We start from the raw sequence: 13,203 nt of genomic DNA on the forward strand, positions 1-13,203 counted from the left end.
TGGTATTTCCATGGTGGTTCCGAGATGGAAATTCACAACAGCAGAATCTGTATATGTATCTGACGCCGAGATTTCCGCTGATAATAAATAATTGCCTGAATTATTACGTACAATACTCGAGTATCTTTTCCTATGCAAATATTAAATTATGATGTAACTTAATGTCATTTAAATTATGATTGATCTTCAATGTCTATTCAAGTGGCCATAGGTCGAGTCTTAATAACACTAATTGCGCGCGATATGGGATGTAATGGTATAATCATCGCCGATTGAATCCCTTGGCGCAGATTAGAAGAACAGAGGAACAATGGCCGAAGTTATCGGTTATCGCTTATTCAACGCGTCTACATGTTAATAGACTTTAAATTAGCAGCATTACCGAAACTGGGTCAATGCATCAGAGTTAAATCGTGTGCGTAGATTATTATTCACTTAACTGTTTTCAAGATGATGTTTTATCGTTTATTGTACCATGATTTGAAGCACATATAAACGTACCTTTTAATAGCGTAATCTCCCTTCAATTAAGTTTGATTAATTATTAATTTATTTAATTATGCATGTATTTATAGTTGTACATATTTAATGACGCGATATTATTAACTTGCAATATAATGTTATGAAAGTTAATGCAAAATAGGTTGATGCGACCTCGTTATCGCGTAAATATATCGACAAGATAATTTCCGTTGAATGGGAAGAAAGACCTTTCTACCTTTTTCCCTTCGAGCTAATATTCCAAATTGTCATAGACGATAAAAGCCATGTCATCGCAACATCGTTTATCACAAAGTAAATATAGTAATATCCGAAATACCTTTCGTATTCGAGCTATTTGTTTGCCAAAAATGATAGATGGAAAGATTTATAATGGAGAGATTTTATAATAACTAATCTTTTTTTATAAAAACTAATCTTTGATAATCTCGTCGTTCTTGTTTGTCTCATTTGAGCGTAATCGCCTGTGCGAAGTTGGCATCTCATCTTCTTGCATCGCAAGTTAATGCGAGTTTTATTTGCACCTGCATTAGTTCTATAATTCCTAGTAGATTAGAACAAGTTGCGTTGTTAAAGCAGTTAAAAAAAAAATGACAGAAAGAATCATAGGAAGATATCCACAAATATATGATTATTCTTCAACAAGAATGAAATTAATTACCTAGCCGATAGGTCACGGTAATACCGATACTCTCTCTTGGATTTTCATGACTGACACGCCCTTCGGAGATAATTACACGATCGATTGTCTTAGGCTATCCCATTTTCATATTGTCTGGGCGCGCTGGTAATGTCCGCGATCACATCGCTGTCTTTTATTTCCATCTCTTCGGGCCACGTTACGATCAGCCTACTCTCGAACCGGCACGCGGACAATAAATTCATCATACGGATAATAAATTACACTTCGGAATATCTGGTCCCAATTATTCTAATATCGGGGATCCCGCCGAATCCCGTGGGAGAGGCGCCGCATAAAAAAGGTATCTTCCGTTCAATAACGGTAATGGCCAATTTGGCACGCGAAGCGGCGATCGTTAACGTAATTGAAGGTGTCGGGTCTTCGTTATTTTACCACAATTTTTTTTTTTTCTTGCACATCGGCACCGACACTTAATCACATTATTTGACGCCCAACGCGCTGCCGTTAGGATTAATTATGCGTAGTAAAAGTTGCATTAATAAAGCCATTTTGCGAAGGAGATCTCTTCAAGTAATTGCGGCAATGCTTTTCTCCGGAAATGACTTAGCATTATAGTGCCCGCGGTTTTATAGCCACTATCCACGATTAATTTCTTATCGATCGCCGTTTGAAAATATATTACGACTCGACTGAAACAACATCGGTCATCTCAATCAATTAAGATGACATATTTTGCGAAACGAAAAATTACATGAAAAAAAATAATTCTCAATTTTGCAATACTCAAATAACATATTTATGTTATTGATAATGGAAAGATAAGATGAGAAAAGGACAAGTAAGGAAAAAGATTTGAGAGAAGAAGATAAAAAGATTGATTGACAGCGAGCAAAATATCGAAAGGAAATCTATTAGCGATAGAGATTGTAGGGTCAAAAAGCCAAATTACAATGCTTTCCCCATGAGGAAGAAGATGAGAAGCAAATCAAGTTCCTCGAGCGCGTTTAAATGCTCAATTCTCAAGTATAGCATTGCCTAGTTCAGAACGCATAACTGGCAGTTCTTGACATTTCAATAGACTCTGGCAGCTGTACCTGGGATTTCGACGGCGAAAGCTGTTCACCGAATACGATTCATCATACATTAGTTGGATCTTGTTGCCAGATCTTACGCCATTGATCGAAATAGTCCGCGTCCACTGACCTCGAATCTCAAATATATAGTACATTGCACGTGCATCCGTTATCAAGATCGCCGTTTAAATCGATACAAGTGATAATCTTGATGATATCAATCGGGAACACGATTGCCTTCACGAGACTATTTGCAAATTGATCGTGATTCCGGAAACAAACAAGCATACATCGAAGCGCGCGTGCCTTCGTCGGTATTCGATTTCGCTGATAGTGGTTACTTATTTTTCTTTCAGGGCGATCGTGGGCGCACCGGAGGCCGAAACTGCGCAAGCAGGCGTCTATCGAGGAGGCGCAGTCTATAAATGCGATATCGCTGTTGATGATAGATGCAACGCAATCAATTTCGACGATAAAGGTAATGAGACGTCGGTTATCTTAATTTTTGACAGATGACGCGCTAATGGTGCTTCAGCGATCGAAGAGGTCTAATTCTAGATGAAGATTAACTTTAATATCTCTTGTTTAAATAAAATAAATTACTCAGTACTCATTTCGCTAACTTTCATGCATCGTAAAAATATCGAATGAATTCTATGGAAGAAAATATTAAATTTAAGTAATTATAATATAATACTTACAACAATTAATATATATAACATTTTTTGAAAATAGAAAAAAATCCTCTTTTTACAAAGAATCTCCTTTTTTAATTAAACCACTTTAAATTTAAACATAATTTATTATTTGTTTAATTCGTTATTAAATAAATGCTAAAACATTAAAAGTACCAATAATTGGCAGAGGACATGTACATGGCAACGCTTTTATGGGTGATCGACAGATGATCCCTTTGGTCAAGAATAGTGCACAGTTAACGTTAATATTACGAATTGCTCAGGGTGGAAGTAAATTTGGAATCCCATGAGTTCTCGCTCCCATTAATCTGCGACTCATTTAGATCGTCGCGTCAACCGCGCTCGCGTTGAAACATTAATGCGTTAGCGGAGTAATATAACGGCCTCGCGAGATTCCGCATGCTCGATCGTGTGTGACATAATTGGCGATTCATTGAGTAAGTAATTGAACGTCGTGAATACGAAACGCCACGACTGTTGGACTCTTCGGTGTCGTCGGCTGAAGCTCGCTTACGTCTTTCGGAGGAAAATCGATTGGCGGACGATCATCTGTCTGGAACGTGATTCACGATCCAGAATCGCGCGATCGGACCGGTTTTGGAATTAACTCGGATCAGATTCGTGGAGGCAATCAAACGATTTGTAAAACAATACGCAGATATTAATTGGCAGATATTAATTGTGAATAAAGAGTTCCGTCTATATAGCGGCTTAACCGCATGTATATTAAATAATTATCTATCGCATAAATTATTCAGTCTCTTGCACGACGTGTAAAATTGGTATAATTATCTTATTACAATTACCAATTTTTACCAATTATTACTGACCTATTTATAGAACCTATTTAACAACTTTAAATTATGCTTAAATGTGATAATAATAATCGCAAAAATTTTTGATCCTCTAATAATCAATTTAAACATCGTACATAATAATTTTGGCAGGCCTATATATAACAAGATTATTTTTAGATCTTTATATCTGATTTGTATCTCAAATTTTTGCTCAGCTGTTCTCTCCGTGTATTATGTACATTCAAAAGATTGTTTGTTACACTTTTACATCTAATTTGACATTTTCATTGAAATAATTATCCCATTTACCTTGACGAGCCATTTATTTAAGGGTGTTGAAAAATACAAATAAGAAAAGCTTCTCGCCTCAGATTTCCTCGGACTTTCCTGCAAAGCAGGCTGACCTACATTCTACCTTTCCTTTGACGTTTGGTGTGCCAGTGTAGCTTCGTAATCTCGAAAAGTAACCGGCGAACTGGTTACAGTACGCGCTATTCTTAGTACACCCACCCTGTCGTTGACCCTACCATATTTCGATGCTTGGCAATTGCCACACGTGACGTTGCGCACTGACCACGCATGATTTATCATGCCTAGAATTTGCGTCATAATTTATATACATACATATAAGGAGAGTTCTAAGTTCGAGATATAAAGCGTTTTGATTTAAGAATCAAGAAACTATTTAATATATATATATATATATATATATATATATATTGCCGTTCAATTAATGTTCAATTCGATGTGTATCGAATCGAACAATAATTTTGTGGTTGTAGGCGAACTATATCTTTAGAAAATACTACGATATTATTTCAGCACGAAAAATATCACGTTGAACTTTTTATAATTTAGGTAGACGTTGAAGATGTATGCGATCATAAAGTAAAGACTTACTTTACGTGGATCTACTGTATATACCGTCTATACTATTTACATCTTGCAGTGTAACTTTTGCTGCACCAAAATTATCTATCTATCTACATTTTACGTACGATAGAAATCTTGTTAAGTAACCTGATTTCTTTACGCAACCAACTTAACGTAAGGGTTATTAAAAAAGGCCAAAAGGCTAGAAAAATATCCTTAACGAATCCGATTACCGTTGTAAATTTGCGCTCTCTCTAACTGAGAGAACTTCGGCCGCGCTCCGCCGTTCATAAATCCGCGAGGAAACGTTGCGTAGCGAAGTCTCTGGCAGGGCGGTAACGTGCGCACGAACCAATTAAAGTGGCCGCGTTCAGAGCACATCGTCGGCTCATAAAGTTCCCTGGTAAGCGAGCGAAGAGGGGAGGGGGGGAGGAGGGGGTTAAAAATATTATTCGCGCCAAATGCTCTCGCGCTCGATGTAATCTTTCGCGCCGCTCGTAAACGGCGTGCGCGAATCGAACGTGCTGGTAATGTAAATTAGCTGGATAAACTCGCGGCGCGAATTAGACGCGGCTAACGCACCTCGTAATATCTCGAGCGAGCGGCGATCGACACCGCCGTGATACCGCGCGCTCGCGACGGTTACAGCACGGTTACAGCTCGCAATGTAATACGCGTTCGTGCGAAAAGAAGAGCGAGATTGCATGATGCGGGCATGTGAGAGTATGTGAGGGCACGAATCGGCAGGAAATCACGCGATCGGGCGGGCGCGGCGACCGCCTGATTTCACGTTATATCATCCGGCAAATGGAGCGCGAACGCGGATCAATCGGCAATGCGGGATCGGCATGAAAGGAGCAATCGAGATACAATTTCTTCCTTTTCAGCGCGTTCGCGCGTAATCGCAAAGATATAGAACGCGTGGGTATGTTCTGCCGCAATATAGCTCGTGGCTATTCCTTCCGCGAGGGAAAACATCACAATGTTCACAATGTACTTGTTTTATCGAGGTCTTGCACAGAAAAAAAAAAAACATTAGATGACTTAAATCAAGACTACACATTTTCATATATAAGCAAGAATATTAATCTTCATATAGCAGATTTTTAATCTTGAGTTGAGTTGAGTAAATATTAATACTTGCACCAAATAGAAATTCAATCAAATCAAGATTAAAGTTTTTAAAAAAATTATAATGTTTCTGCTTATATATAAGAATATTTATTTTGATTTGAGACTATGATTCTCTGTGTAGATGATTTTTTTTAGATGTGATCATGTATTTTTTTTTTCATTTAACTTACAAGTTAAATATTTGATAATTTGGAATATATTTCGATTTAGTATTTTTGATTGAATCATCGTGACAGACAATGCGCTTAAGCTGCGGAGAGAAAGAATACGCGGGGACAAATCAATTAAATTAGATTCAATTAACGAAAGTAACGAAAAGTTTATAGACAAAAGTTTATAGATTAATATTTCTAAAGATCAGAGGACGATAGAGCGGAACAGCTGAACTAATAAAAACCTAACCCTAATAGAATCGAGCCACCCACGCGTGAAACCCCCGCGAACCTGTTTTCTCGAAATCTATTTCTGTTTCCATTCTCGATTTGCGTTCGCATGAGAATCGTATCCGCACACAGTGAGAAACGGGACCAACTTCTTTTGGTCTTTTGCCGTCTTTTGTTTTCTTTCCGCTTGCATTCTCCTCGGCCTTATGGCCGCGAGGAAACATTCTCGCCCGGTTGCGCGAACAAGAAGATCTCGAGTTGTACGTCCAATTAGTCGATTTCCTCCTCTCCCTCCTCTCCCTCGGTGCTATTACTCTCGCGGGCAGACAAGCTTTCGCTTTGATCGGTAATTAAATCGATTGTATGCTCTATCCCGCCTCGATCCTGTCCAATTAGCATCGCACTCGGTAGCAACGTGTCGCGCGCGGCACGATTGTTTTTTCAACAACGAAAACATCTCGATTATTTCTCGCGCTTTGCACGTGCATATTACGTGAAGCCTCGTCACGCGAGGCTGAATAACTTTACTTTGCACGTCGTTGCATACTTGTTGAAACTGAAAGAACGTTGCTTTGCGCGCGAATGTTTATATTTAACAGCGAGTTACCAGTTATTTACCGCTAAATTGATAAATTGATGTAGTTTAGTCACGTTTTACTCTTTTTGCATAAACAGCCTCGTTAAGATTACACGCTAAAAGCATTTTCTAAACTGCCGATATGTAAATAATGACGCTCGATATCATGATCGATGAAAAAAGGGAGTAATTATGTAAAATCACGAAACGCATCTTTGGTCCCCGAAAACGCCGCTTTACGAATCCGTTTCTTTCGACATTTATACTGTCACGGTTTAAAATAGTGATGGGTTAACCAACGTCCAGAGTCACAGTGTCCGGTTGAAACTTGCAAACGAAATAATTCTCGAAAATAGCCGTTGCCTAGTTTCGCGATGAAGCCTCGATGACAACAATATTATTATTACATCGTCCAAGGACCTCTCACAATCGAAAGATAATTTATACAGAACTTTTAATTTTAGTCATAATTATTTCGGAAAAACAACGATTGCTCTTTCACATATTATTGAAATATTTTCCGAAAAAAAAAAAAAAAAAAGAAAGAAAGCGATTACTCTCAAAATTTTTATTTTTCTTACTCTCAAATTTCTTGAAAAGAAATGTGCAAAATTGGGAAAATTTTGTGATACAAAATTGGTTAAATTTCTTCATACTCTACCTTATACTATGTTTGCGTCAAGTTTCATGACGATTGATTTTGTATCACAAAATTTTTCCAATTTTGCATACCTCCTTTGATTTTTTAATCGCTATCTTTTTGGCAGAATTATATCAATTGTATCATTCACTCTTCATGTAAACAAATATATAAATAGGGATTTGTCAAATTTACAGTAACATGGGGAAAAGTTATAATATAACGATATTCGAATGAGATCGTTTTGATATCTTTGTAAATCCAAGCAGGATTTAGCGAGATCTCGCCTTCGCGATCCTTATTTGCGATGTATCTCGCTGCTTCACCTGCGACATGTCGAAGTGCCAAACAATCTTCTCGATCGCGTTTCACTGATTCTGCCTGCGTACGAGGAAGAGATCTTGTCCAGGTCTCTCCGAGGTCACTCACTTTACGGTCATTCGAACGACAACGTCTTCTCGAGGAACTTCTCTCGTCTCACTCGCTCCGCTGAGTGTCGGAGTATCACAGCGGACGGTCCAAGGATACTAAGAATCCTCCTCCTGACAAGAAACTGACAATACCTAATACAGAAAACCGTAAGATCGTTCTGCCCTAACCTTGCCTCTGCCAAGGTACGGTGTGTTTCTTGTCGCGTTCTGCTCAAGGACTAATTTCCAAAGATCGGCAATACTTCACTTGTACGAATGTATTGCGCGAATCTTCATGCAATTAACCGACGAATACAAGTGACCCTCCTCCTTTATCTAGAATTAAATTCTAATATACAAACTAATATACAAATAAATTTTTGTTAATTAACGAGATATAATTACAAAAATAATAGTTTATTGAAATTAATTTCGATATTTGAGATTATACTGGAATCATTGTCCGTCCGATTTCTAGTCATAACAACCTGGTAATGGTTGGGAGGCAAAGGACAAGTTCCCTTTAAGGACCAAAGTTTACCGATACGAGATAACGGTTCGTTCCGTTTGCAAAATTGACAAAGAAAAATACAAGACGTCGTTAAGGTTTCTTTACTACCTATTCGTGACTTTTCTTCCGAGATCATCGAACGATTAATTGCACGATTGATCTTACGATATTATTGAATTATCCTCATTGAGAAATAATCAATTTATTTATTAGGATTATATGTTACTAGGATTATTATGTTTAGGGTAGAATATATTTTATTTGTATAATTTTTATAAAGTACGAAACATTTTCTTCTTCTAAATATTATAGAATAATCGATAAAGAATCTTTTATTTTTGCATCTGCTTCTTGCTTTGATTAATTTTTTTGTTATTATAACAGATTATTGAAATTCTTTTTTATTCGATGATGAAAGATAGTAAAGATCTGAAAAGAAATGCAATTCACGAATCGATCATTTTGTATTCGTTTGCCTGATACTTCATGGCTGATTTATTCTTCGGAAAATTAGCTTCCACAAATGGTACCTTTGATATGATGAACATTACAAAGATTGAGTTCGACCGGGATTAATCCTACAGTGCAGAGATTACCAGGTGCAGACGTCAGTAAAACTCGTCCTTGTCATTTCATATCATTCTGTTCCATCGTGTTTGCTTCATCTTATTCAGCGACACATTAGGTTACTTCCAATTAAGTAATTGCCTGATAAGATAACCAGATATTAATTTCTACTACCGATATACTCTCTGATCAATCACTCTGAATAATCTGATTAAATCTGAGGATAATTATTTCTTTGTATTGATACAAAGAAATAATAATATATTCTTCACAAAACAACATTATTTCCTTGAACAATAAATTTACAAAAAACGTCTTATACTAAAGATTTAAAATAAATGTATAATTTATTTATTTCTTTTAAATAATTAGATTATCTTTGACAAGTCTTATTGAAAAAGAGTTAAAAATTATTTTACAAAGTTTTATTAAAAAAAAAAAAGAAAAGAGTCATCGATGAATTGATTATATTTGATTATATTTTGTATTTAAATTTTTACGATAGGTATAACGATTATCGTTTAATTTTTACAATTTAATATTTAAATAAATTTAAAAACAAATTATTGGTGACATTGGTACACTCATTGGTACAAAAAATTTGTTTATTATAGGGCACAATTATGTCAAAACTCCAAATGTGATTGGCGGCTTGAGTCAAGTCGATAACAAGACGCTGCAGTGGTTTGGCGCCACGGTCTCAGCTTCTAGCAAGGATGGAGGTCCAATTCTGGTAAGTACGATCTCCGATATCGAAACGCACGACTTGCATTTTAAGGTCGGACGTCAGCATATTAACGGTGTAATAATTTTTTAGTATTGTAACGCGTGACTGCTCAAGGCATAACAACGGTAATTAATTATGAGTGTAACATTGAATTTCTGATTAACGAATCGACTTTTATTCAATTGACATTCATTTGATATAAGCCTCAATTAAGAACATTAAACTAAAATAAAAAAAAAAAAGTAAAATGTGACAATTTAAAAATCTAACCCTCCAGAGAGGGTTTTGATAAAGTAATAATGATCAATGATATGAAGATTAGACTAATTTTTGTAACGAGAAATTATTATTTTAACTTTAATTGTTAATATTTTAATTGTATATACGTTGTGTAATTTACGCTTTGTAATTTTTAGAAATCCTAAGGTATTATATGAATGTTGTTTAAGAAAAGAAGATATGCGTTAATATCTACGAATGGTAGAGATTTAATTGAATTACCAAAGCAAGAAAAGCAAGAGAAAGATTTTATTTTTTTTTTAATAATATTCTTTTCTAATAAGTATAAATATAAGTAAGAATAATTAGGAAAATAAGAGTAAATAATGAAGAAACCATTAATTGCGACATTCTCTTCAAGATTTTCAATACTTTCATTCGTGGGATTTATAACTAGAGGTCTCAGATAGATCTCCTGAGAGATTACAGACGTATGTTCCCAGAAGGCCACAGCTTCTATTTCAGGGTTCGAAAACAAACGAATTCCCGGCGCGTTCCACGTTTCGTTTGTGACGTTGAGACGTCTCGCGAGCGAGTCGAATTAGCACGGAACATAGAAGTTAGATCGTTTACTTTTAATGAAGTAATCAAATTATGCCATATTTACATTAAACCTAGAAATATTTATTGCAATGTTAAAATAATATTTTGCACTCAACGTGATTGTGTAAAACACAATCGAAATTACATTATTACCGACTAAAAATTAAAAATTGCGAAATTACAGTAAATTTATAAAATTTCGCAATATTTAGCTCGTTAATATCTATTTTTCATTTATAAATATTGAAAATGTTACAGATTTGTTTAAACACAGGTAGATGGATTAAAACTTATTTTTTTTATTACAATGATACGTCAAAGTAACTAATTTTTATTTTACTCCGATTTACTTCTCGGATTCAAAGTTATTGAATCGGGTCTTTTCAGCGTCGCCGTGAAGTTTTTTTTTTTAACATAGTTTCCTAGTTATCTAATCAACTCTTGCCTCGTCTGTGATAACGTGTTAAAGTCATTATCCGTTCGGTCGCAGCTTCCACGCAGATTTTCAATTCAAAGGCGAAGCCCCGTTACAACGATCCGACACGTTCGTAACGTAACGCCGGCATGCTCTCGCCTTGCGGGATGCGCTTCTCGCAACACGCATGTTTTCCGCGCAAGCGAAAGGTCGGGCGCCAATCTAGCGCGAAGATCTCTGCCCTACCCAGAGAGACCTGGGTCTCTCTCTCTCTCTCTTTTTTTTTTTTTCTACCTTCCTTCCGAACGGTGCGGCGGCTCCTATGATGTACGAGCCGCCCTTATCCATCTTTATATGCGCTGCCCTACGCTGCACGCACTGTGCGTATGCTCATCACGCGCGGCAGCGGTAGCCACTACGATGGCGGATGCGAAGATTGAACACGGGAGAGAGAGAGAGATTGAGGGAAGAAGGATAGTCAGGAAGTCGCGCTTGCAAATCCGCAGCCGGCCGGGATGCATCAATCCAAGTTTTCCAGAAGTGACTTGTTACTGCAGCGAGTTCATGAATAATTAACTTCTTTGTTTAATTATCTTTTATTATCATAGTTATTAGTTAAATGTTGTTACATTTTACACCCTTTATTAATTTTCTTTCCTTGGTTCCATTACATAAATATCGTCTATTTCTTTTCTTTAATCTCAATCTTTATTTGTATTTTGTGGCGGTTATATATAGAGTTCTAAAACATTCTAAACTTATATAATATCTAGTTAAAGATTATTTTATTTCAATTACGATTTGTTTTATTTTTTTACATTACGCATCGAAAGTTTTTTTTACAAAAATAAAGGCAATTTTTTTTTTTAATTGAACCGCAAAATATAATCATTTGACCACTCGTGTTCGTGCACAATGTTAAGTTAATCCAAGTGATTGCTCGATTAAAAATGATACGTGAATGACTAGGTGGATTTCGAGGAAATCCGATATGGTCGAATGGATCGAGTCGGAGATCTCGCGATGGGCGCGCGAGCGCCGAAGGGGGAAAGCCATAAATAAGACCGCGTACGTATGTGAGAGACGTATTAGCGACGATTATCGTTCTCATGCTCGCGTAATTTTCACATAGCGAGACGTCGCCACACGCCATACTGTCAACGACATTCCCATCCTTCCCTGGCATGTCGACGTTGTGCCGGAATTATCTACTTACTCCAGAATGCGAGACTGTGCGTTCTCTGGTAAACATACAGCTTTTTCCGTCATTTACTTTTCCTCGCTTTCTCCATATCGTTTTTGTCTCTTCACCCCTCTACTCTCGTCCTCCCTACCCGGCAATTAAAGATAACTAATTACTGCTGGTGGATAAACGCTCCGTTCTTTCGGATATACTCTGCTCTTTCAACTTGTTGTTATTCTGTTTGATAACACAGGCCGACGTTTTAAAACTCTTTTTCCGTTGTTCGAATAAAAGATACCTTTTCCGATGTATTTTTGTACGCTGAACATGAATCCGGCAATTAAATTGCCCTATCATGTCAGGTTTTTGAGAAAAGTGAGATTAAAACGTCAAAATTGACGTTTTTTGATATATTTGTGACTTTTTTATTTAACATTAAAAATTATCCAACATATCAAATATACATGAAAAATTTTAATCTTGTAGAGCATCTCTTTCATAACTGGAGGTACGTACGTACGATATCATTGTAGACTTAATGCGTCTGTCTATGATGTTAAAACAACAAATAAATTATGTAATCGTTATTCTACGAAACAATGCAAAACGATGTCATATATATTCGCCATTCGTCTGTATGCGTAATCGTATAAAAGTCTTCTCTTACTTTTAAAGTCTTTTTATTGTTACCCTATGGACGAGCATCGAGCTCCTAAGCGTCCAGAGGCGATTGTCGAAACTTTATCGAATGAAAACTCTTAATGCTCTTTTTCGTTGCCATTGGCAGATAAGTATTTGTTTCGATCTTTAACGATGAATTTCACGCGTTCATTCGTCGATCAACGCGATTGCCATTAATCGCTCTCGAGACAAAAGATCACATGCAAAAGCCGCGTGCGAAAAGTGAACGAAGGTCCCGGAGTACTAGAAGGTAAATAGGAAATTTTATGCATTCGATAGAATATCGTCTACAAAGGACGATGAGATCTAAGTCTTGAAAAGTTTTAAGATCCTTGTCTATCTTTCCTAATAAGCTAACTGTGGAATATAAATCAAATATTAATTTAATAAATTTAATTTTTTTTGTGTGCACGGTAAGAACGGTTCTGCTAAAGTATCTCAAAATTTGGCCAGATTGCCAGATCTGACAATGATTTTGATGATTCAACAAAAGTATTTTCAGAGATTTGTATGACAAAATTTTTAACTACTTGGACAAAATTGTGTATTGTATCTATTTCACATTTCG

The 13,203-nt window shown here is 36.4% G+C and overlaps 1 protein-coding gene across 3 annotated transcripts in view; it reads left to right on the top strand.

The window, feature by feature from the left end:
- if (integrin subunit alpha inflated) overlaps positions 1–13,203 on the top strand; it is a 68,397-nt gene that overhangs the window by 16,527 nt on the left and 38,667 nt on the right. For 2 of the 3 annotated variants that reach the window (XM_089077218.1, XM_089077219.1), the window contains exons 2-3: positions 2,574–2,695; positions 9,422–9,540. In XM_089077218.1, coding sequence (XP_088933344.1) covers positions 2,574–2,695; positions 9,422–9,540 — 241 coding nt within the window. The remainder of the gene's footprint in view (positions 1–2,573; positions 2,696–9,421; positions 9,541–13,203) is intronic. The other variant, XM_089077220.1, reaches the window with a different exon arrangement.

This window comes from Pogonomyrmex barbatus, unplaced genomic scaffold (assembly GCF_055798465.1).
Source record: "Pogonomyrmex barbatus isolate J1 unplaced genomic scaffold, ASM5579846v1 scaffold2, whole genome shotgun sequence".
Lineage (NCBI taxonomy): Eukaryota > Metazoa > Arthropoda > Insecta > Hymenoptera > Formicidae > Pogonomyrmex > Pogonomyrmex barbatus.